General features: G+C 52.9%; 1 protein-coding gene across 15 annotated transcripts in view; it reads left to right on the forward strand.

The window, feature by feature from the left end:
- RAPGEF1 (Rap guanine nucleotide exchange factor 1) overlaps positions 1–24,493 on the forward strand; it is a 137,122-nt gene that overhangs the window by 94,984 nt on the left and 17,645 nt on the right. For 7 of the 15 annotated variants that reach the window (XM_070518479.1, XM_070518480.1, XM_070518482.1 and 4 more), the window contains 5 exons: positions 3,648–3,850; positions 6,540–6,698; positions 19,893–20,165; positions 21,079–21,171; positions 23,069–23,157. In XM_070518479.1, the coding sequence (XP_070374580.1) occupies positions 3,648–3,850; positions 6,540–6,698; positions 19,893–20,165; positions 21,079–21,171; positions 23,069–23,157 (817 nt within the window). The remainder of the gene's footprint in view (positions 1–3,647; positions 3,851–6,539; positions 6,699–19,892; positions 20,166–21,078; positions 21,172–23,068; positions 23,158–24,493) is intronic. The other 8 variants (XM_070518483.1, XM_044778519.2, XM_044778523.2 and 5 more) reach the window with 4 other exon arrangements.

Here is a 24,493-nt window from a genome sequence, read left to right on the forward strand (position 1 = left end):
CCAGTCTCTGACCCCATGGGAACTTCGAGGGAAAGGAGATAATCATCATCCATTATTTGGCTTGCTGGACAAAGCTCATACACGCACAGTCCCAGTGTCATAGAGTGTCCTTGTCCTTTGGGTTGCTTTGACGTCCTGAGGATCCCAGCCCCTCTTTCTGAGGGAAGCTCCACAAGCCCCTTGTGCCAGACAAGCTTCCTGATTGCTGGCTGTCCACAGTCACGGGTGCCCTCTAGAGCGCCAGCCTGCCCAGCATTCCCGTGATGCCAGCCACTCTAGGCTCTGAATGCTTGTGCTGCGCTGCCTTTGAAATGGACGGGGCCTTCTTGTTTCCAGAAGGTTGTGACCATCACTGCTGTTTCTCTGTGCTTGGTTATCAGGTCTCTAAAAGGACTTCAGTATCAGGAGTTCATGGCCTGTTGAAGCTTCCCATTTGGGTCAGGCAGAGGCAGCTGTGCTCAGTCATTTTAGGGAGCAGTTGGGAGACATCTGGGTCACCTTCCTAGGCTTGCATCTTCCTCTGGAACCTAGTGGTGCTGCTTGTGCAGCACTAACGAACAAGCGTTGGGGGCTCCAGGGGAACCGTGAGTGCGCATTCCTTTGAGCAGCAGCTCCAGCCCATCTGATGGGGGAAACCATCCTCTCCTGCCTGCCTTTCCTGCCAGCCGAGTTCCGCTCAGTGCTTGTTGGAGCTAAGACGTTCTTATTATTCTTTTACATAAAGAAAGTGACTTTGAGCCGCCTCCTTCAGTGAAGGGTGCCTGAAAGACACACCAGGAGAAAGGCATTTCCTATTTACCTGAACCCCAAATGTGCAGAGAAGAGCGAGATCATCTCCCTACCTTGTGACTGCCTTCCTCAGTGAAGTGTCTCTGTCCTTCTTTAATTTTCTGGCTGGTTTAGGTCTCCAGTTAAGCATCTGACTTTGTGGTTATTTGAAAATACAAAATTAAGCCTTGCAGAATTGTCCTTGCCACTTTTTCTTGGTGTCTGAATCTCGGCTCCACCTAGCAGGTGCTCATGGCATTTGTGACGTGACCCTAGGGGAAAGCACCACTCAGGATGGTCATGTAGATCCTGGCCACACCTGCACCTGCCACACACGGCCTTAAGTTCCTTTGCTTTCAAACCCAGGGCTTTTTCTTTCCGCTCTCATCGTCACTTCAGCTTCCTCTTAGTGCATGTGTAGCAACCGTGTCAGTACAGTCCTGGTTCCTAACCCAGGTGTCAAGGGGCATGGCAGTGCCTTTCCCTCCATGCATCGGCACATCCTTGTATTTAGGGATGTCCTAACACCTGGGAGCCTCCTTCGTTCCCTAACGAAGGGGAAAGGTGGTCTGGGGTTTCAGGCCTGCCTTTACCCAGACTTTGCCCTAGGGAGTGTCAAGTGCGGGGTCCAGTCCACAGGGGTAGATGGGGATTAGAGAAAGGGTTTCTCCTCCAACCCAGCCCTCACAGGTTCACAAGGACACCAGATGACTGAGCACAGTCAGCTCCAAACTGTCGCTTCTCATAGCACCCTCGGGAGGCTTCACAAGGGCCTGACTCTGTAGATGGGGCTTGGATCACTACCCTCCAAAAGTCAGGAAGAAAGTGTTTACTGACACCCCCATGTGAGAGCTGAGGGCTCCTCACCTGCCTCTGGAGTCGGTGCCTGCAAGGATGAGGTCACTGAGACGTGATAGCCGAGCCCTTTGTTCTCTGACTTCTCACCTCCCTGGGCGGGTGAGGTCTCTGCTGTTGTCTGCTGCTGAGGTCTCTTTGTCAGTGATCCCACACTGCACCGATGTGGGAGCCTGCCAGTGGGCGGGCCGCGTAGGTGCAGGCAGCTCCGCCTGGAGGCAGCAGCTTAGCATCAGATGGCAGCGATGACAAAGGCTGGGGTTTCTGAAGGATTTAGGGCAGGTTTAGGATTTCTGGGGTTTAGGGTGGAGGGGATGCAGAAGTTTGAATTGGAGTACTTCTCTCCCCATTTGTCCTTCTCCCAGGGTGTTCTGTAGCCTTTCAGCTGGAAGGGGAGAGCGAGTATAGTGGCTATTTCGTGCATACCCACTTAGGGCTTTATGAGACACATCCTGGGGGCTGTAGCCTGGTTTAGCAAGTCACTAGGTGGGGACAGATGCTGAGGGACTTGTGTTCATTCATTCCTTCATTCATTCACAAATACAGATATTTGTGAACTCCTCCTGTGTGTCAGGCACTAATGCTACATCAGCCGACGGGACAGACGTGGTCCCTGTCCTCCTGGAGCTTCACCTCTTGAGTAAGAGGCAGTAAATCCTGTTGCGTCTGCTCTGAAAATATGTCCTGAACCAAACCATTCTCCCCACGCCCACCCTATCCCACTGCGACCTTTCACCTGAACAGCCACAGCGGCCCCAGAATTGTCTTCTCAAGGCAGAGCAGTTCTCGGTGCAGCCCGCGAGGGGGCCCTTCCGTGGGTTCCCACCAGTTCCGCATCAAGCCTGCTTCCTTGCCTCATGCACACAGCCCCCGGCACCTCCCAGGTATCACCTCGCCTCCTTTCACTCCCCCTTGCCAGCTGTGCTCTGCCCACCCGGCCCCCCATCCAGGCCTTGGGCCTTTGCTCACCCATAGCTTCGTGTGGAAGACTCTTTCCCCGGTCCTCACGCCATTCATCCAGATCCTAGAGAAGCACCCCATCGCCACCCCACTTCACTGTTCTCCACAGGAAGCCTTTCTCCCTGACGTCCACCCCACCTCGGGCTGTTTTCTGTCTCCCTAGGGAGTCAGCTCCACATCGCAGGGGGTTCTCCCTGAGTCAGTGCCTTACACACAGTAGGTGTTCAGTAAAGATCAGATGAGTGAAGAAAGCCCACAGGTAGTTCCTGACACACCATGGGAAAAACCAAAAAGGAAGGGAATGGCGGCCGAGGGAGCTGCCAGGCAGGGACCACTCTCGAGGAGCCTTCGCAGCAGTCGCTGCTCAGCTGAGCTGTGGAGGAGGGAGCCAGGCCCAGCAGGGCTGAGGGAAGAGTAGCAGGAACAGCCTATGCAGAAATCCCTGTGGGTGTTCCAGGAACGGAAAGGGCACAGCAGAGCTGGAGCTGAGAGGAACAGGAAGTGGTGCGTTGGGATCGTCCAGCTGTGGCAAACCCCATGAGCCCCACAGAGGCCTGTGTCCCTCGAGTGTGCCTGGAAACCCCCGAGGGCTTTTTGGCAAGGGAGTGAAGTGCCCCAACAAGCATTTTTTAAAATAGACGTTATTTCTTAGAGCAGTTTTAGGTTCACAGCAGCACTGAGCGGAAAGTACAGGGAGTTCCCATGTATCCTGCCCCCACACATGCACGGACCCCCACTGTCACCTCCCCGACCAGAGGTGCTTCATCTGGTATGGTCGCTGGACCTACGTTGATGCCTCATGTTCACCCAGAGTCCGTACCTTACATAGGCTTCTCTGTAGGGGTCGTGCAGTCGATGAGTTCTGACACGTTTATCCACCATTGTGGCGTCACCCAGAAGGGCTTCACTGCCCCAGTGTGCTTTCTCTGGAGCTCAGCCAGGCCGCTGGGAGGGGAAGGGGAGGCGGATTCTCTTCCACGGCGGCCCCCACCCAGACCCGCTCCAGCTCTCTCCCCAGCACCAGAAGGCGAGGGGCTGCCACCCACCCACTCTCTGTTCTGCAGTGCTGGCCTACATGCAGCTGCTCGAGGACTACTCGGAGCCGCAGCCCTCCATGTTCTACCAGACGCCGCAGAACGAGCACATCTACCAGCAGAAGAACAAGCTCCTCATGGAGGTGTACGGCTTCAACGACTCCTTCAGCAGCGGAGACGCCCTGCAGGACCTGGCGCCACCGCCTGCTCTGCCCCCCAAGCAGCGGCAGCTGGTAAGCGGGCCCCTCCCAGGTCTCCCTCTGTCCTGCCACCCGGGACCAGAGCTTCCCATCCTGACAGGTTTCCAGGAACTAGATCCCTCCTGGAGGCAGGTTCAACCGTCTGTTCTTCCGGGCCGGGGCCCTGGGCTGGTGTTGACGCACCATATCCCACGTGGGTGCCCTCACTTCCTCCTGACATGCTCACGTGCAGCCTGTTGCCTGCTCCGCCATTTCCCCACCTTCGGGAGATGCCTTTCTTTTCCAGAGCAGCCCCATGCAGCTGGGACTGGCTTGTACTCAGAATGTTTGCTTTCTCTGCTGACAGTCTCTTGTGTTTTTTTCTCTCTTCTTTGGCTCCAATATAGACCTCCCAGAAAGGAGGGACTCAATCAAAGCCCAGGGCAGGGTCTGTGTGTGGCCATCTGGGACTGGATTTACATAATGGGTCTGACTGTGCAGAGGGACGTACAGCCCACCCTGGCCAGGGACGGTCCCGGGAAAACAAGTCCTACTGAAGCAGGATGGCTTTAAACAAAGCCACTTTGTGTTTCAGCCATGGCACCCTTCCTCCTTTAAAAAAAACACCTCTTGGGTAAGGACTCCATGTAGGTAAGGAAGCCCCAGTCAGCACAGAAGGCAGGCTGTCCTGCCGTGAGCAGCCTGTGAGAACCTGGGCCCAGGCCGGGGGCAGGTGGGTGTGCCTGCTGCGGCCCTCTGAACCGCCTTCTCTCTGCCACCAGGGGACTGACCAGGTGGACTCTGGTCAGGTTTCAGAGTCCAAGCACCCCATCCAGCCATGCTCTCCAGGCAGAGGACACCCCAGAAGGAGATTCTTGACTTTTTCAGAGCTGCATGTGCTGTTTTGCTCATATACTGGCCAATCTGGCAGCATTTTAACCAGAGAGGGGGCCAGTGTGGCTAGCTGGGCCATCTTGTACCCATTGCAAGAGGACACGAAGGTGCTGCTCTGACTTTCCTGGGAGGCAGCTGCCAACTAGAGGACAAGAGTCCCTGGGTTACTCCTCGTAGCCGCCTGGGGCTCGGCAGTCCTGTGATTGGCCCTCAGGTGTGATGCCTGGCCCCAGGAATCCCCGAGCCTTCCTGCATTCAGTGGACTTAGGGGCTGACCGGGCAGAACCACAGCCAGCCTCTTGGGAGGCAGTCTGGTCTAGCAGAGCAGAGGCCGAGCACGCAGCTGGGGGGCCAGGGTTTTAGTCCTGCCACCAGCTAACCATGTCTCACCCATTGCACTCAGAGTCCGAGTTCTTCCCCTGCCCCATGTGCCCTACAAACACCTGAATATGCCCGAATAGGAGTCTGAATTGGTCTGAAAATATTTCAGAAAGTGATCTTCACCACAGAAATACGAATGCCCACCCCGGGGACCCCTAACCTAAAATATTTGGTTAAACATCTGAGCCAGATTTTGTTGAGGTTTGAAATATTCTCAGCCCCTCCCGCCAGGATCCACAGGTGCCCCTTGCCCATCCTTGGGCATCTTCTCTGTAGCGTGGGGTCCACAGGCTTCAGAGTATTGGAGGACAGGTCCCTAATGAGCACACTGGAATCAGAGCCTGTCTGGGCTCTGGCCAGGCAGCCTGACTGGGCAGTGGTCAGGGGAGCCCCAGGAGGGGCCTGCCAGGGAGCCCCTGGAGTTGGGCAAACACCCTATTGAACACCTGTAGGCAGTGGGGCTTTCACACAATCCTCACATTTTAAGTAAACTGAAGCTGAGAGAGCTGGAGGAGTTACTCAAAGCCCACTGCTAGAAGCGGGAGATTTTTGGGACCAGGCTGGTGGTATCGTGGTTAAGTTCACACACTCCACTTCACTGGCCCAGGATTCATGGGTTTGGATCCAGGGCATGAACCTACACTCTGCTCATCAGGCCATGCTGTGGCGGCATCCCACATACAAAATAGAGGCAGATGGGCACAGATGTTTGCTCAGGGCCAATCTTCCTCACCAAAAAAAAAAAGAAGAAGTGGTGGAAGATTTGGGGACCAAGCCCAACTCTGACTGAAGCCCAGGCATACCACATGACATGTCCTGTGCTGGCTGCTTGGCATACCCTCTCTCAAATGCAGGTGAAGAGTTATCCCATTTTACAGACAAAAATGGGCATAATAATTACTCATACCTGTTGGCCCATGTACACTGTCCTAGGCATGGTTCTATGTGCTTCACATGTATACAGCCCTACACAAAAGTGTCCCCATTTTACAGATGAGAAACCTGACGCACAGGGAGCTTTAAGTAATGCCCGAGGCCAGACAGGTCACAAATGGCTGGGCCCAGCTTCACACCAGGCAACCTGGCTCCTGGTCTGCACTCTACTGAAGTGTGAATAACTGTGCGGTCTGCTCCCCAAAGGCGGGGAACTTGAGGCCCTAAATAAACCCAGGTCTGCCTGGCTCCAAGCCTGCTTGGCCTCCTTCCACCTTACCACCCTTCCAGTGGACACAGTTGTATGAAAGCTAGCTTTTTAAATCTCATAGGGAAGTGAAGGAGGGCACCCCTTAGCCAGGTAGCCTTCAGCAGGCGTCTTCGATCCCTAAACTGAGCCAGGAAGCCACCCCCACTCCCCCCCGAGTGTCCGAGCAGAATTAGGCAGCAGCCTGTTTGGCCTTTGCCTGTACCTGCCTGACTGTTCTCTGCTTTTCTCCCTCCTGCCCTGTCTCCTCCGCATCCTTCTGTCCAGCAGGCCTCCTATGCTGCTTCTTCCTTCTCCTCTGTCTCCTACTGTGTCCAGCAAACTAAAGTGGCCTTCACCCCCGAGGATGGCAGTGCCGCTCAGGGCATCAGTGTGTCCGTCTCTAACTCCTTTCTCAGCCGGCACGGCAACTTACCTGTGTCCTCGGTGAGTCGCTCCCTGCCGTTCTTTACCTGGAACCTGGTGAAACGTGATCTTCATTTGTGGCCTGTGCCTCCCGACGTGTGTGCTGCTGCCCACCGCTGACTCTGCCCTGCCGACCCCCACGCCAGATGGGAAGGGTGCGCAGGGTGGGGTCTGTGGCCCCAGGGCCTGTGTCAGTTGGCGGGTGGGGCAGGGCTAGGGATGGGAAATGCTGGCAGCCACACTTGGAGCGTCATCATTCAGGCATAAACTGGAAGAGACGTTTTGGCCTTTTTATTCTGATCTCCCACTGGGCCTTGGGTCAGCCCTGTAAGTGTTCTGTGTTTAAAGAGGAGTGTTTTCCACATAGGAAGCAAGGCATGGGGAGCAGGCTTCACCAGGGCATGACAGAGTTTGAGTTTGAGGGCTGTATCAGTTACCTTTTGCTGTGTAACAAACCACCCCAAGACTTAGTGGCTTAAAACAACAGTAACCATTTGTCATTGCTTAGGACACAGGTTAGTAGGGTGGTGGTGCTGATCTGGGCCAGGCGTGGCTGGTGTGGGCTGTGCTTGCTCACATCTCGGGAGCCTCAGCTGGGGCGGTGGGCTGATTGGCCTGTGATCCGTAAGACCTGTCAGCTCCGTCGGACTGACCTGGGCTCATTGACGTGGCAGCTGCAGGGTCCCGGGGAAGCCGGTGGAAGCATGCGAGGTGTCCTCAGGCCCAGGCTCAGCATTAGCACCGTCACTTCCACGGCGAGCTCTGGGTTAAGTCAGAGGCCAGCCCAGATCCCGGGAACAGGGAGGTAGACTCCGCCTCTTGGTGGAAATTGCTGCCACATCCCACTGCAAAGGGGCGTGGGTGCGGGAGGGGTGGACGCAGCCATTTGTGTGGACCGTTTACTTCTGAAACTGGGGGGACACAGTGCTGGGCTGTTGTCTTTTGCTGGAGTCTTCTGTCCAAGAACCTGAACCGCCGCTGTGCTCCCTGTGCCCCGTTAAAATGAAATGAATCCGGGCTGCAGGAGACGAGCTCTGGCCCAGAGCCACGTTTGGTTCCTCTCAGATCGGTTTGTCCTTCTGCAATTCACTTCTCGTCCACGGGCCTCACCTCCTTCTTTTGCCATTATGCTTCTACTTGCCTCTTATCCTTTGAAGTGAGGATTGAGTAAAGTCTTAGGAAACTGCCAGGCACATAGTAGACTGAGAAAGTTTATTATTGTTGCTCTTGCTCTTCAAGTTCTGGCTTCTGGTCTTGGTTGTAATTCTGCACATGAGAACCTGGGCGAATGGCTTCGCCTCTGTGGACTCTCTTTCCCTCTGTACATGATGCGGTGGACCTGGTGCCTTTTAGAGACCTGTCCAAGCTGGGGTTCCCAGTGTGGGCTCATTCGGCTACCGTGTTTGCCAGCTGTGCAGTGCCCAGGTTGAGACGGTCCTGCCTGTTGTGAGGACCCTGGGATGCATTCTTCCTTTGGGTGCTAGGGCCTAGCTTTTTAGAGCCCTCCGCAACCCTCCATGTGCCACAGAAAGACCAAACATCCCTCCCCTGGGCCCTGCCCTTGTGCACAGATGCCCTCTGTTTCCTCAGCCGGCACCTCTGGCAAGCTCCTTTCACAAATCTTACAAAACTGGGCCTTTAGACAAGCCTTGCTCTTGACTGTTTTTCCCTTGCATGAACAGAAAGTGTGAGTTATCCTAAGACTGTCTACAATATCCCTTTTGAGCAGTTTGGACTGCTCAATGAATTGGGCTGTTTGCTACAGAGTGAAAGAAAATTTGAGGGCATTTTAATTAAGCTTGGGTGTGAGTACATCATAGTTTTCATCCCTGAGACATGGGGGAGTCTTAAGACACCTTGCAGCAGAAATACCGTGTCCTCGGCAGCAGAGGAGCCCACGGAGAGGGAGCTGATAAAGGTGCTTCACTTCATTAACAGGAAAGTCCCCCAGGCCTCGAGAACGCTTAGTAGTAGCCTAAATGTTTGGAACGTTTGGCATCTGGTATGCTGAAACCCCAGAGAAGTGATTTAGTGTGATTCCAACATATTCTTCATGTGTTCTCTGCTTGCATCCTAAGATGGGGCCCGGACCAAGGGCTGTGGACTGCTATCAGAGCAGCCCTTTGTTCCCAGACTTCTTCATTCCCTCTCTCCTGGGCCTGTGGCATCGGTCCAACATGGAATCCTGAAAGGGTGCCGCTTAGGAATACAGCAGTTGTCAAATCTGAAGACACCTCGTGTGGCTCCTGGCCCAGTGACCTGTTACCTCTGCCGGAAGATTCTAACCATTGGAAACCTCTTGCTAAGGGAATTTGGAGAGCAGTAACCTCACTGACCAGTTTAAATTGAAGGGGGCTCTCTTCCCGCGGTCCTGGTGGAAGACCCAGGGTCAGTAAGCACAGGGCTTCTCCTGTGTGGGTCAGGCAGCAAGAAGGATCCAGGGCAAGGAAGACCACCCATTATCCTTGAGAAGCACTTGCAATTCAGGAGGCGGAAAGAGATGGACATACAAGAAACTCATGCTAAAGTGGGGTGTGAGGAAGGGCACAAGAGCTCCAGTCAGTGGAAGCCCCGCGGTGTGGAGCCACAATGAGGTCAGGCAGAGCTTTGTGAGGGAGGTGGTGCTTGAGCTGTGGCGTGAAGGGCCGTTAGGATTTCAGGGAGGTAAAGGTCAAGGAAAGCAAGGCAAAGGTGTTCCACACCGAGGGACCTGCCTGAGGATGGGGGCTAGAAAGCCTCACATGCATTCTGGAAGTTTTCCTCAAATGTAAGCACTCAAGGATTGAGTCATGGGAGAGCCAGCTGAAGGGGAGTGACAATAGCCAGCCCTTCCACGTGTCCTCAGGATCAGCCACTCGCCCCTACACCTTAACTGAAACCAGCTGCTTCCTGAGCTGCTCCCTCGGGGGCTCAGGCTGGGCTTTCATTGTTCCCCGCTGCCCACCGCTTGTCCCCAGCTGTGTTCCTACTCCTGTTCCTGGGTGTTCCTACTCCTGTTCCTGGGTGGTGCCCACTCTCCTCTTTGCAGTCTTTGGCTGCATCTGCTTAGCTCTCATTCCACAGAAGTGTTAGCCCCTGGTCCACAGACTTCCCTTCCTTCCTGGCCTGTGCCGTAATCCTTCAGCTACACAGACCTGAGGGTGATGTCTGGGGCATTAAGGCTGGTTTCGTGGAAGAAGGTGTTTGGGGAAACGATGAATGACTGGGGCAGGAAAGATGTGGGGAGCTGGGTGCAGCCTCCCCCCGGGCCCAGGAGGCAGACTTAAGGTTCCTGTTCTGATTCTGCCAGGCCTCGTGATGTGTGAGAGCGCTGTAAGTGTCTGAGTGATAGGCCCTCCTGGAAACAGCTTTCTGACATGGTGCCGGGGTCCCTTGCCCTGTCCCCAGACTCTCCCTCAGTGGCTCGTACCCTCTGGCTGCTTGCCATGTTCTCACTGAGGCCCAGCCCGTGTTGGCTGCCCACCTTCCTCCTCCACTCCAGCTCCAGTCCCTCCGGCATCAGCCGTTCCCCCTCCACACTGAATTCCCCTCTGCATTTCCTTTTCCTGTCCTTTTTCTGGCTTGCATGTGCTCTGGTCTGAACCCAGTACTGCGAATCTAGAAAGTTTTTTGGATTCATCCGTGTTCACTTTACCCTTAACCAAGTTATTATTGAGCATTGGTCCGTGACCATTGGGGTGGCCAGTGACCTTCAGGTATTGCAGTGCTGGTGTTACAAAAATGACCTTCCTCGGTCCCCCAAACTGTTTTCTGGCACATCCTTTCTTTTTTTTTTTTTTTTTTTAGGAAGATTAGCCCTGAGCTAACTACTGCCAGTCCTCCTCTTTTTGCTGAGGAAGCCTGGCCCTGAGCTCACATCCATGCCCATCTTCCTCTATTTTATGTGTGGAACAGCTACCACAACATGGCTTGCCAAGCAGTGCCATGTCCACACCCAGGATCCGAACCGGCGAACCCCGGGCCGCTAAGAATCGGAATGTGCGAACTTAACCGCTGCGCCACCGGGCCAGCCCCATGGCGCATCCTTTCTTGCTAACTGCAAGTTAGGGATATTTACTCTCACCAAGAGATCTATTCAGATGCTAGAAATTTGTCAAAATATTTCTTTTCTATCTTGGCTTCCAGAATGATTTCTGGATAAGTAAAACTGTTAGAAGACCCATGTTTTGAGAAGAACTTGAGAAATATTCATAATAACTGTCATTTGCTTTTAAAAAAATCTTCAGGGCAAGAAAGTCAAGTGTATTATCTTGAGGACTTCTGTTTAAAGGGGGATGACCTGTAAAGCAGCTGGTCCCCCATTCTGGACAGAGAGTGATTCTCTGAGATGTTGGACCCAGGCTTTCATACATCGGCACATATGCTCTCAACAGAGGGCCTGTGCTTCGTAGACTCTGGGCTTCTCTGCCACACCATCCCCTCACTGTGAAACAGCGAGGGCTGCTCCCTGGGACACATGGTGGGTCCTGAGGGTCTGCTAGTACATCTGTCACTCGCTCACTTTTTCTGCCCCCTCCTCAACCTCCTGGTCACCAACCAGCCCTGAGCAGCAACCATCACAGAAACCCTGGTGTTCTGACTGGTCTAAAGGCCAGACAGGAAAGGGGAAGGGAGAGGAGATGGAGAGAAAAGGAGAGACGATGGCGTACGGTGAGGGAAGTGGACCATAGGCCCGTGGGGTGCTCGCGCTGCTTGGCCCAGCGTGCTCTGTGTCCTCCAGTTGGAAAGATAAGTTCCCACCTTCCTTGCCTCTGTCCCTTGTTTCTGCCGGATCTCGTCTTATCTTTACAGCTTCCTGCTGTGGTTAGAGCTGCCCCATTTTGAGAGATGAGAGGGGTGTCCGTGGGCAGCACTGGTGGCCCAAGCACGGGGAGCTATCTCTTCAGGCTGCATCTCTCCCGGTGGGGCTTTGCTCCAGGGGCCTGCCTGATGTTCCCGGGTTTCCTTCAGAGCAGCCCCTGGCGCTCTCAGCATCGGGAAGACCAGGGCCCTGCTGCCATCGTGTGGGAGAGCGTCTGAGGGCCCTCCGGCACCCGGCTGCATGTTCCTTCTGGGCCTGCTGGGGCCCAGGTGTCGTGTGGGCGTTTCAGATTACTTGACCCTGAAGTCCTGGACTCTCAGACACTTCCCCATTCTTAGGGGCCTAACCGCAGAGTGTAGTCTACCAGTGCAAGTGCAGGTGGCTCTGGCCAGACTTGGGGCTCCCTGGGATTAGGAATTAGAGCCCCACCTGCCTAACACGTGACTGGCACCCAGTCGGTGTTCATACAGTGTTGCCCGGCCAAATCCCTCTCGTTATTTCTGTGATTGTTTCCACCATCCACTGAATTGCCCAAGTAAGAAATGAGGTGTCATCTTGTCTTTCCTCCCCCACCAGGTACAGACCACGTTTACACATGACACAGGCACACCCACTCACCAAGCCCTGCTGCACTTCCCCTCATGCGCCCTGAGCTGGTCCACTTCTCTCCAGCCCATCGCCGCTCCCTTCCTCCCCGCCCAGCATGGCCACTGTGGCTTCCTTCCTCGACTTCCTGCTGCCATGTCCCCTTCTCAGTGCTGGTCAGACTAAAGGGCCACCTTGTCACTGCGGTATCAATCCAGCATTGTCCCCGTTCTGAGGCCTTGCCGGCTGCTTCTGCCTAGCCATTCCTGTGCCCACTACCTGCATACCCTCCACTTCCTGCTGGCACCAGCTCGTCATACTCTCCCACCTGCTTTCTTCTCTCTTCTGACACCACCTTTCCTGGCTTCCCCTGTCTCCTTCCCCACCATGTTTTCTCCTTACTTGCTGTGTGGACCTGAGCATACCGTCCCCAGCTCACTAGGCCTCTATTCCTTCATCTCTCCAATGGGGGCATGCATTCGTTGTGAGGACTAACAGGACAGTGCAGGGAAAGCGTGTAATGTACAAGACACACCCAGCATTTAGGCAGCAGGGAGGCATAGTAATGGTGTTTATCATCACATCGGGAGCTTGTTGCTTTCTTTCCTTTGTGATGCTCAGGTTCCTTTTCTCGAGGTTGTCAGTCCTCTGAGGGCAGGGGCTGACCTTTTACGCACTTGCTGCCTTGCTGCATGGCTCAGGGTGAGACAGCAAGTGGCAGGTGCTCTGTGACACGGAACTGACCAGGAACGTCTTGATTCACCCAAAAGCAGCGAGCAGTGACCAGAGAGGCCTCTAGCTCTCTCCCTCCACCCCGCCATCACATCTGTCTTTCCCTGCTTCCCAGCATTTCATCAGAGCAGCCTGAGGCTGAGTGTCACACGATAGCCTCTCTGTTCCCACAAGTCAACACACTGGTCCCAAGCTGTGGCCGAAAACCTGATTTCTTCCTCATTTTCTTTCTTTGCTGACCTGGAGGTCTGGCTGCTGGCTGTCTGGCCCAAGAGTTTCACAAGTAGTTCCTGTCTGCTGGGCCCTTGAAATACAGTTTGACCCCTTGGGTATTTTTACCCTGTGTTTTTCCAGCCTTCCTGAAAGACCCAGGGTGCTTGCGCAGTCAGTACTGCCTCTGAAGGATGAAGTCCGGATTCAGTCCACTCTGAGCCTTGACCCAGCCTTGTGGAAGTAGCTTCATGCAGACCAGCACGCTGTCCAGGTTTTTAAGACCCTCAGGGGAGAGTGTAGAGCCCACCTTTGCCTAAAGGCCCAGCCCTGGAGGAGACAGTTCCCACCTGAGCCCAGGAGTGAGCCTGCCTTGCCTGCGGTAGACAGCAGGGGCCATGCCAGGACGCAGGACTGGTCACAGCCCAACAGCTGGACCAGGGCTTGGAGATCCTCCCCTTGGGGGCTCACAAAAGCAATCACTCTGACTCAGCCATTTCTGCACCTCATTCTAAAGGCTTCCTGACTCTTGTTTTGTTGATGCTCATGGCGTTTTGGATGGTCAGTGCTCTCAGACTAGCGTCAGACATGGGAAATTCACTGTAGCACCTTGCTGCATGTGTACTTCTGACTCCATCCACGACAGTCCATCTGGCCAGGTACCAGATGGACCCCCCTGGTCTTTGTGACGGTCACGTGGTGACAGGAACCCAAAGAGGGGTCCACACACATTGCCTGCTGCCTTTACTTCATGTTTTCAGGCTGCTTGTGTACTTGTCAAGGGCCCTTCCTTACTGCTCTGCGATGGAATGCTTACCCCCATTCTAGACATGGAGAAACCAGAATAGAGATTCTGAACCATTTGCTTAGAGTCTTAAGTTAGAGCTAAGGTTAGACTCCAGATGCCCATCGTGAAAAATACTGTGTTGGGTTGACATTTATGAACTGCTTAATTGCCAGTAAATAGATATTAAGACCTGTAAGTCTAGGTAAAATGAAAAGTCCATGCAGAGGCTGGGTACCGAGAGGTGCATCTTGTCCTTCCTGTTCTGACACATGACACAGTGAGGCTTCAGGCTCTAAACAGAGTCTAAGTATAAACTAGAGCCCTGTCATGGGTAAATCCAAACTGAGTAAAAATAGTTCAGTCAGATGTCTAGAACAGAATTCAAACTGTTTTTGAATCTATACTAAATCTTTCTATAAAGAGTTGATGCTCTTAAGGTCAATATTTAGTGAATATGCAGAGCGTCCGAAAGTGTGTTGGAGGTTTTTGCAAGAGAATAATTAGCTATGAAACCATCGGTCAAAAATGTAGTGTTTTCGAGGAAGATCTTGAGATTCAGGTTGCAGAAAATATGTCACGTAAGAAGAATGTAATAAATTTCTAGTTTCGCCCATTCTGCTACCTAAAATTCTCCCGAGCAAAACATTTTGTTCTTTTACATCTTTTGTTGTAAAATACAAATTAGAATTTTCAAATGATTTTAAAAAATAGACTCCACCAAGAAATGTATTCAAAAAGAGAGAAGATATTTTTTGGACCCAGTATGGTGCTGATGTTGCTTTTCCTGGATGAGATGAATGCTATCTCCTCATTTACACAATACGACCAACAAAATTCCCCTCCTTGACAGGAGCACAGAGAGGTCTCACGTGCAGGTGCTTTCTGCTTCAGCCTCAGAATCTGCCGCTTGGCTTTGGAAAGTCCTCTTTCAATATTATGTAAAACATAGTTGTTATAAATGAACACAAGGGCATCAAAGAAGGAAGGAGCCTCTGGGCCTAGGTTAGACCCAAAGGATGGCTTTCGTAAACACGCAGTTAATTGGAAGGAGGAAGGAGAGAGGAGACAAAGCCAGTAGTCTTCCCTCTGGTTTCGACATGGAGCGCCAAGGAGTGTTATCCAGGGTCCTTCCTGGTGACTGAGGAGTGCTCATGGCCCATCTCTAAGAACCAGATCAGATGTGCCCCTCTCCAGGAGTTCCCTGCCCCAGAGTGGGATGCTGTGCAGCGGCTAAAAGCTTGGCTTCCGCCTGAAAGAAATAACTTAGCCCCACATCGTGTTGACACTCACAGTCCCTGGGTGAGGGAAGCCTGCTCTGAGCCCAGGACCAGTGCTGAGCTGTGTGGTTCCCGGTGATTCTCTGCAAGGGAAGGAAGCCCAAACCACACTAGGACAGCAGCTTCCCTTCAGTGCTTTCTCACAAAGCATGGATAAAAATTTAAACCTGAAAACCAGGTGTCCGGTAGCTTATCTGTTTTGCCAAGTAGCATCCAAAAACACTGGAGTCATAAGCCTTGCTTGTGCCAGGAGTCTGCAGTAATCACCGATCTCTGGCAGCTTCTCTCCTTCCCAAACAGTTCACACGACAGTGAGTCCATTCACAGAGATGATCACATTTCCCCATAAGTGGTAGAGCTGAAAGTTCTCCAAAGCTTAGAGCTCAAGTCACTGTGGAGCAGCCATTCCGATCAAGGTCCTTTGGCCTGTATCGCTAGCCCTCAGCTGCTGGCACCCTGACTGCCTTCTGTGGCACCCTTGGTCTTCTTTCTTGGTAATCCAAGGAATTAAATGGAGTGTCTGTTATGTTGAGGAATCAGAATTCTTCATTTAAAGATCTGCTTTCTTGCCAACACAACACAGGGCCCATCCCTAGTCATTTTTCATGCCAGGACTATAATGGAGAGAAAGTGTCACTGAAAACTGGTGCCTGGCCAGCTTCGCGTGGCTTTGAGTGCCTTTTAGTGTGTGAATGGCCACACGCTGACATATAAGGTCATCAGCCTCCATCATCCTTTACACCAGAAGACTCTTGGTTACTTCAGGTGTGTGTTTTCAAGAGTGAGTTGCTGTTTCCTGCATCTCTCATGAGGGCAGATATTTCCTCTGCATCCCTGGCATGTATATTAAGCCTCAGCTCACTGCCTTTTGCATGCTGGTCATCAGAGAACGCTCAACTAAGGAGATCCAGTGGGGTTGATAGGCTATATCCTGCAGAGCCGTGGGATTGCATGGTTAGGGACTGTCACGTGCTCAGAATACTCAAAGAATGTGGGATGGGCTGTCTCAACACCATCTCTTACCAGCCTGGCCTTCCAGCCTGTTTCTTCATCTTTGTAATGAGGATCATAACAGCATTTTGTGTAAAAGTGAGATGATGCCTGCAAAACCCTTAGGTTCCATCGGACCAGCAGGAAGCATTCAGTAAGAGTAACTGTCATCATCACCGTCGTCATCGTCATGAGACGGTCCTTGTTGGTGCTTTGACTGTGTGATCAGGCTGACGTTGGGGGCAGGCCCCCCTCCTAACTGCTCTCCCTTCCCAGGAACTTGCTCTGGCACGCCTAGACCTTCTGCAGTCTCCAGACAGGCAGCCCCTCGTGTTATAAAATCCTCAGCCCAAACAGTCTTACTGTGGCTATAAATAAAAATTCCTGCTGCGGAGAGTGCAGCAGCTCTGTCAGAAGCAGAGCCGGCACCAGCCAGATCCTAAAATAAACTCCGGGCTGTGGTGAAGTGGTGTTTCTGTTCAGCGGCCAGCTCTGCCTTTCTCCCTGCCCATATGAATAAATACGAACTTAAAGGGCCTGGAAGTATTTCTCTGGGGAATCACTGGAGACTGGACTTGTTGAAAATGGTATGGTATTGAGCCCGGAGGCGGCCCTCCCTCTGGAGAGCTGCGGAGGGGCACTGTGCGCTCTCTGGTGATTAGAGAGCAGCCCCTTGCATCTCCCCACCCCCTTGAAGGTACTTTTAAGCTTGGCTCTTGTCCCAGCATGACTGCATAGCTCGAATACCAGAGCTGCTCACAGGCTAGGAGGGAGGCGGGTGGGAAGGGCAGGGCAGGCCAGGACGCTTTGTTCAAGAGAAGCCAGACCTCCTTCCTGTCTCCTTGCTGGCCGCCCCGCTCCTCTGGGGTCCACACCCCTGGTGGCGTCTGAGCCTCCTTCCCTAGCCTCCCACTGCAGACCTGCACCTGGGCAGCGAGTGAAGCCGGTCTGGCCCTGCCACACTGAAAACTGAGACACTGCTGTGAGTCAGGCAATGTTCTAGGTACTTTAATTCATGCTAATATTAGAATCCATTCCTAAATATTCCCTCATCACTAAGTATGTGTTGGACCCCTATTAAACGCCTCAGCCCTGTTATTTAGAGTGGTTCCCAGATTGGTATTTTGGAGGGCACGGGAGGAGAGCTGACATTGTTACATGCCAGTGCTGTGCTCGGCACCTACAGGGTGTCATCTCATTAAATCCACACAGAGGCCCTCTGAGAAGAGTGCCATTGTTTTCATCCCCATTTTACAGGTGAAGAAACTGAGGCTCAAGAACTTAAGTCACTTGCCCAAGGTCACACAGGTAGAAAGAGATAGGCCGGGACCCGAGCCCAGGTCCCTGTGACTTGAGAATGCGTCCTCTTAGCAGTTACCTGTGTCCCATCTCCCAGAACAGGCGGGCATGAGTGGGAGCCTGCCACCCCGAGCGCATTTCGTGGTCACACAGAAGCTGTTCGTGTGTGTGTCCGGTGCTCAGTGACTTTAGGGCCTGCCTTAGTGCTCGTGTGTATACATGGGGAGCGGTAATGAGGACAGAGCTGGGACTCCAGAAAGAGCCAGCCTTTGTCTTAGTCCATTGGGGCTATTATAAGAAAATACCACAGACTGGATGGCTCATAAACAACAGAAATTTATTTCTTAGATCGGGGTGCCTGTGTGGTTGGGTGAGGGCCCCCTCTTCTGAGTCAGAGCCTTTTTGTTGTATCCTCACATGGCAGAAGGGCAAGGCATCTCTTAGGAAAGGCACTAGTCCCATTTCTGAAGGTTCCACCCTCGTGATTTAAGCACCTCCCAAAGGCCCCCTGTCCTAACCCCCTCATCTTTGTGGGTTAGGATTTCAACATCTGGCTTTTGGAGGGACATGAACATTCAGGCCATTGAACGTGAATCTTAGACTCGGCGGATTCACGGACAAGGGAGAGGTATCTGTTAGCAGATTTCATGGCACTGCCTCCATGTTGGGAATGAGCATCTGACAAATCTGAGAACTGAGCTCCCGCATGAGACTGAGGTCACTGCCTGAAGCAATGATGTGGGGGTTCTCTCAAAGTAGCCTCCCAGGAACGGGCCATCCCTTCCCTTGGCTGATGGGCTCCACTCACTGTCTTCTATGGACCTTCCCAGCCAGTGGGAGAATCTCACTAGTGGAAGAGCATCCTCCAGAGATGAAATGGAGGACCCCAAAAGCCCAACACTTCAGCCTGCTGCCATCCCCAGCAAGGCCCGGGGTGACCACCCCAGGTCTGGACGGTTTCTCTGAAAGGCCAAAATGTGGCACCTGGCTCGTGCTGGCACTGCGGATGCTGAGGTTCCACAGCCCTCGGGATGGGAGCAGCTGAGCTGGGGTGTTGAGCCAGTGGTCCACTCACCCAGCTTTTCTAAAAAGAAGGGATGTGAACAGAACTTCACTTCTAGCAGGAATCCAAGCCCTCAGTGTCGGTTGGTCAGACTGTATATTGGCACTTCTAATTCATTTGACCCTGTATGAGGGTTGGCCTTGAGTTTGTAAGTTAGATGGGGAAATAAACCGCGTAAGAATGGGGAGGTACCTAGGGCAGTGTCCTGGATATAAACCAACAGCTCCTGGAACTCGCGGGGGTGAAAGGGCCTTGGCCTCACCAAGGAGGGCAAGGACCCTGGTCCGCACAGCCGGGAAGGGGCTGGCGGCAGGCAGGGCAAAGGGAGCGCTTGCTTGTCCCTTGAGCTACAGCAGCTCTTTGTCCAGGTTAAAGTGTAGCTTTGCAACGCCGCTGAAAGATAGGGGTAGTTTTAACCTGTTAGTTTAAAATTGCGTTGCTTCCTCCTCCTGTTTTTTGTCCACGGGTTCCAAAAATCCCATGCCAAAATGCAGAGGACCTTTGAGTGAATGTGCACATTTGTGTTGGGTTTGACTTTTGTCAAGTTTCAGCATCTATAGTGGGCAAGTGAGCCTGGCGAGGCCTTCAGATACTGTCCCTTCCACACGCTTCTCTCCCATTTCCCTGTGACAGCAGCGTGTTGGCAGACCCCTCGCAGGACATGAAGACGTCGTCAGATTCTGAGCCTGGTGGTCATGGTCCCAGAGCTCCTCAGGCCCTCCTCCCGCAGCATAGGAAGCTGTGGGCATTGGCTGTCGCTTCTCAGCCTGACCTCAGATTTCTCTCTCTCAGTGAGAATTTGGGAGAGTGTAACCTTGCAGCTCTGAGGTGACATCAGAGGCGTCACAAGATCACTTCATTTGTTAAAAAGAAAGAAAGATTGGGGAGGAAGAGAAATGAACTCGTAGAAACTTTTAGTGTTTGGATAGCACAATTCTTCCAATGATTTTTAAGGCTTATGCCCTTCTCTTCCGAAAGGATTTGAGGTGGATTACACTATTTAAAAGCCTGCAGTGTTTGACTTTGAAGGGATAAAACTGAAGAGATTTGTCCCAAAGATGCAAAATAGGTAAATATGACCAGGTGTCATGTTGAATTTAGCCACAAGGTTCCCAAAAGGACCAAAGGCGTAGACTGAGTTGTGTGGGTTTAAATCTCTGACAAAGCAAAGGACGGGACTGTACAGCGTGTGGGGCTCACTGTCCTTTGGGGGCACCCGCGTCCTGCTGTTTAGGCTCTGAGGATGACACTAGTCAGGCTTCAGGCCCCTCTCAAGGGAGGACGCGCTGGGTTGGGGACCTCAGGCCAGAGGACCACGGGGGTTGGTTTGGCCTGGTCAGTGGTCCTCGTTAGAATTACTGTGAACAGCCTGTCGCAGCTCAGCTGAGTTAATCTAACTGCTTTTTCTTTTGTCTGTTTTCTTCTTCCCATCCTCTCGTTTTTGTGTTTGTTTTCCACTTTGATTCTGTAGTATAAATCTGTGTTTAGGTCCTACTCCCAGGATTTCGTGCCTCACAACCAAGCTTCCGTTCCACCTTTCCTTCCGTCTACCTCCTCTTCCTCTCCACATTTCCCACCTGTGCACCCGTCTCAGAGCTCTGACTTAGTGGTGCCAACTGTAGCCAGTCCGCCTCCCAGCACCGTGGACGGGCCTCTTTCATCTTCTCAGGAGAGCAGCTTTCATGGGAACACTGTCTGCCTTCCTTCCGAAACCTCTTTCACTGACTCGCCCCAGACGCCTTCGGTGAGAACTCAGCACACACCCGCTCCACATGGGGCCGCACGTTCTGAGAAAGCAGTACCACTGTTCCTCCCTCACTAGCAGTCAGGTCTGTTGCTGGCAGGTGCCCATTAGTAGCGTAGCTGGATTGAGGTCTCTGGAAGGTCACAAGGGGAAATGATAGCCTGTCTGTTTCCAGAACAGAAATCGAACCTTCTATATAGAATTCCCATCACAGTAGGGATCTGATTTCTACAGAAGGAGAGTGACCATTTAGAGACAGTTATCATAAGCATACGATAGAAAATGCTAGTTTTCTGTTTGGTGGTTTTTAGAGAAAGATACAAACACCTTTGGAAGCAAGGTCCAAAGATCTCTGACAGAGACCAAAGGCAGTTGTGTGTTTCGTTGCATGTGGTGCTGAGGACGGAGGACCTGCTTTCCTGTCTGTTCAGTGGACTGAGTACTGCATCTGGGCACAGGGAGTTGCCCCCACAGGTGGGAGCAGACGTGGACGAGCAGGTGGGGCAGAGCAGATGCAGGCAGGTGGGGCCCAGCTCTCCAGTGTGTTGCGTGGTCTGGATGTGTTGCCTCTCCCTCCACAACCGCCTGCCCCCATACAAGGGACCCCTGTGGTCCTCAGTGCAGCAGAGTAGGGAGGTGTGCCTCCAGGACAGTCTGAAAGGCCCTTGACATCTTTGGGGAAGAAGGAAACACGGGTCCCCTGTGACACAGAGGCAAGAGGGGCAAACGCAGCTTTGTTCTCTGAGCCTGGGAGAGCTCCCCAAGGAGAACCAAGTGCTCGCTGTTGCCGTCTTCTCTTTCTCATGAGAGGAGCATCCTGGTCAGGGCCAGCCCGTGGGCTGCCCTCTCTGAGCGTGTGGGCCAGCTAGAGAGCCTGTCCCATGTGCGTCTCCTCTCATCCTGTCTCCCCCAGAGTGAACACGCCAGTGAGGAAGCTGGTGAGGGTGAATATGTCAATCTGTATTCCTCTGGCCAGAGCAGCGAGGAGCTGGCTCCCTCTCGAGGAGTAAGTAACCTCGGGGCTGCCTCGTGCATGTGGCCTGGCCTGGCAGGGGTTGGGCCCCTGCTTCTGTCTGGCTGAGCCTCCCGGTCACTAGTGGACTGGGCCCCCTGCAGCTGTGCCAGGAGCCAGCTCGGCTCCGCCGGGAGAGGACGTGGCTTCCTGGTGGCCGTCTTCCCTGCGCTTTCGCTTCAGTGCGTGTGGTGCTCCTCCAGCCTAGCCAGTGGGTCTTCTGGAAATCTTTGGGAGCAGCCTGGCGTTGGCCTGGCCACGAGTCCAGTTGCTCTTGGGGATTTCTTCCTTCCCATCTCCTAGTGTTGAGCTCCATCTTGCATCCCTCACCCAGAGGGAGGTACTCTTCTCTCCAACACTGAGCCTTGCAAACCTTTGTCTCCTCTCCCTCCCCAGCGTGCTCCTTCACTCCTCCATTAACTGCTTCCAAAGAAGCTGGCGAGCCTGGCAGGTAGCCCCTGCTGTGTTTATGCATACCTCCCCGTCCTGAGAGAGTGGGGACTACCTGCCGTGGCCACCCTGTTTTACTCTGTCCCGACTTGACACAGTTGAGGTGCAGCCATTCTGTGGAGCAGTCGGCTTTCCAGGTTTTGCTACTGCAAAGCATGAGCAAGTTCAAAAACCTCAAAAGTACCCGCCCTCTCCCCCCCCCCACCCCAGTCCTGGGCAGGACGAGTCCCTTGAGCGTGGGTGCCATGAGGACTCCATCCTCCCTAGTGATTTAGCTCAAAGGGCTGATCATTAAAAAGGGCAGCCCATTAAAAGCATGGTCACCTGCCATTAAGATGGTCCCTCAAGGGGATCCCCATAGGATCTTAGATGTCCACGCAAGGCAAGCCCCACATCAGGCATTAGCAAGTTGTAGAACACTGCAGAATTTTGACTCCAGTGGGATTGCACCCTGTCCCTGGGAGCTAAGCTGTTTCTCCCCTGGTGTCCCCACCTCACCTGTCCCCTCTGGTGACCTGTGCCCCTGGCATCATCCAATTCAGCCTCCACACAGTGGAGTCCATCCCAAACTGGCCTTCCATGGCTTCCCCCTCTATCTGTGACCACATTCAGTGCTGACTTCTCCCCCTCGGAGCCCTCTCCATGATGATGCTCCATGTATTCATGTTGCCCCCTTCTCTGCCGTGGCCTCGGTGGCAGACCAGGGATGCCGGAGGGCCGTGTTGTCACTGAGTGGGGTGGGCCCAGATTCCCGGAAAGAAGCAAGGCTGCTGGAGGAGGAGATGGGGTTTGCACGCGTGCACTTGAGCAGCTAGACCTTCTGGACTTGGAACTGGGAGGCAAGCGAGCACTGCAGTCCTGAAGACCCTTTAACTGGGAAGTCAGAAAAGTTTGCTGCACCCCAGCGGTGCACAATGCTTGAGGACACAGGTTTTGGAGGTGGACGACCCTGGGTTTGAGTCCAGGCTGCAGCCTTCTAGCTGTGTGGTCTTGGGCAGGGCCTTTAACTTCTCCCAGCCTCTGTCTCTCCGTGTGTGAATGGGCATGACGACAGCAGCTAATGGATAGGGTCTTGCTAAGGACCCAGTGAGAAGAGCTTTGCAAAGCCCTTAGCACAGTGCCCAGCTGAGCTTGCCTGAGTAGTAGCGATTGTGACAGTCCTTTCTTCCAGGAGGTGGCTGGAATGGCTTCATCGAGGTTGGCAGCTGACAAAGGTCATAAGCAGTGGCACTTTTCACTCTTCTCAAAGGCAAGATGCTAGTCTGAAGAGGGCCTTGTGCTTCCCGTGTAATGAGCCGCATCCATGGTTAACTTGTTCACATCTCAGATTGCTCTGTAGGAACTTGCACTCAGAAGCCACTTGCAGGCAGGAATTCTGGGGAGCAGATCAGCCCCAGCCTGGGGCACCTGTCACACATCCAGCGCTGACTTCTCTTTTCAGGAATCACCAGCTGTGAAAGATGGACATCCCAGAGATCCTCCATCAGTCGGCGGTGCATCGGGGAAGGAAAGCAGAGACGGCAGGGAGAGGTAGGAAGGGCCCGAGTGGAGCTGGGACCCCCAACAGCAGCGCACCAGCCCCTGCCGGCCTGCACACCCGGCCTGCAGGCACTCTATGTCCACATTCTTGCCTTTTTTGAGTCTCCAAATTATCTGTGCTCAGGGTAGAAAACGTGGAGAGTACATAAAAGTGCAAGAAAAATCACTAATGATGCCACCCCTCACAGGCCTTCGTCCTAACATACAATCTGCCGTTACTTCTTGATTATCCGCACACGTATTACCCACGAAGGTTTTTCTTTTTCACATCCTAGACCAACCTTCCTTAGCCTCTTGTCCAAGTTCAAGTGCAACAGGGAATATAAAAGATCCCCCCAAAAAACCTTTTATTATGAAAGTTTCTAGATGTAGCGTGTACATTATGTTGCTGAATCATTTGGAAGTAAGTTACAAACGTGACAGCCCCTAAGTACCTCAGTGTGCCCCCTGAAAACCTTAAAACGCCTATCTGAGTACAATGCCATTATCACACCTAAGAAAATTAATAATAAATTCCCTCATATCATCTGATATGCAAACCATCTTCCAGTTCCCCACTTCTCCCTGAAATGTCTGGTAGAATTTAATTTTTTGGAACCAAGCTCAGTCAGGAGTCATCATTGCATTCAGTTGTATGTCTCTTTAATCTCCTATAATGTTTTTCAATATTAGCATAAGTCAAACCTGACCAGCTTTAGATAGCCATAGTAAATTGCTCTAGTATACACTCAACAAAATATAATGTATAGGGCCCGCAAATCAGCACTACCACCTGCACCTTGTGTTCACTTCACCTCGTTCGTGCCGTGTTCCACACATTCAAGCTTTTCCTCCCTCTTTAGACCGAGGTTCGGTTACCTCTGGGGTCCTGGTTGCAAAGACAAGCGGTACCCAGTGGTCATTGCCAGCCTAAGCATAAATGTTTGGAGAGGTGGTAAAAATAGCAAGAGATAGAAAGAAATTAGGAAGCACTGATAGGGGCCCCTTGAAGAGGGCTGCCTACCCACTGCTCTGTCTGACTGAGGTTTCCCCAAGTGTTAAGTGATAATGGGTTTCCTGGTTTAACACCTGGTGGCAAAGAGCGTCTGTGCCACATGACAGCTGCTCATGGGTTCTGTCTCCAACTTCATTGGACCTGAGAGTGCCATTTTCAGAGTTCAGGTGGTCCTTGGAAAAGAAGCAGAAGGATGAGCACATTGACTGGTTAGAACAATCACTAGGATGTCATCCTCTTTCCATGCAGGCTGATCACTGACAAGACGTGTGGCAGAGACCCTCCCAAGGGCCACATATGGTCTCACTCTGGCCCTTCATGTTGTCTTACTGG

The sequence above is a fragment of the Equus asinus genome, chromosome 10 (genome assembly GCF_041296235.1).
Source record: "Equus asinus isolate D_3611 breed Donkey chromosome 10, EquAss-T2T_v2, whole genome shotgun sequence".
NCBI classification, from domain to species: Eukaryota; Metazoa; Chordata; class Mammalia; order Perissodactyla; family Equidae; genus Equus; species Equus asinus.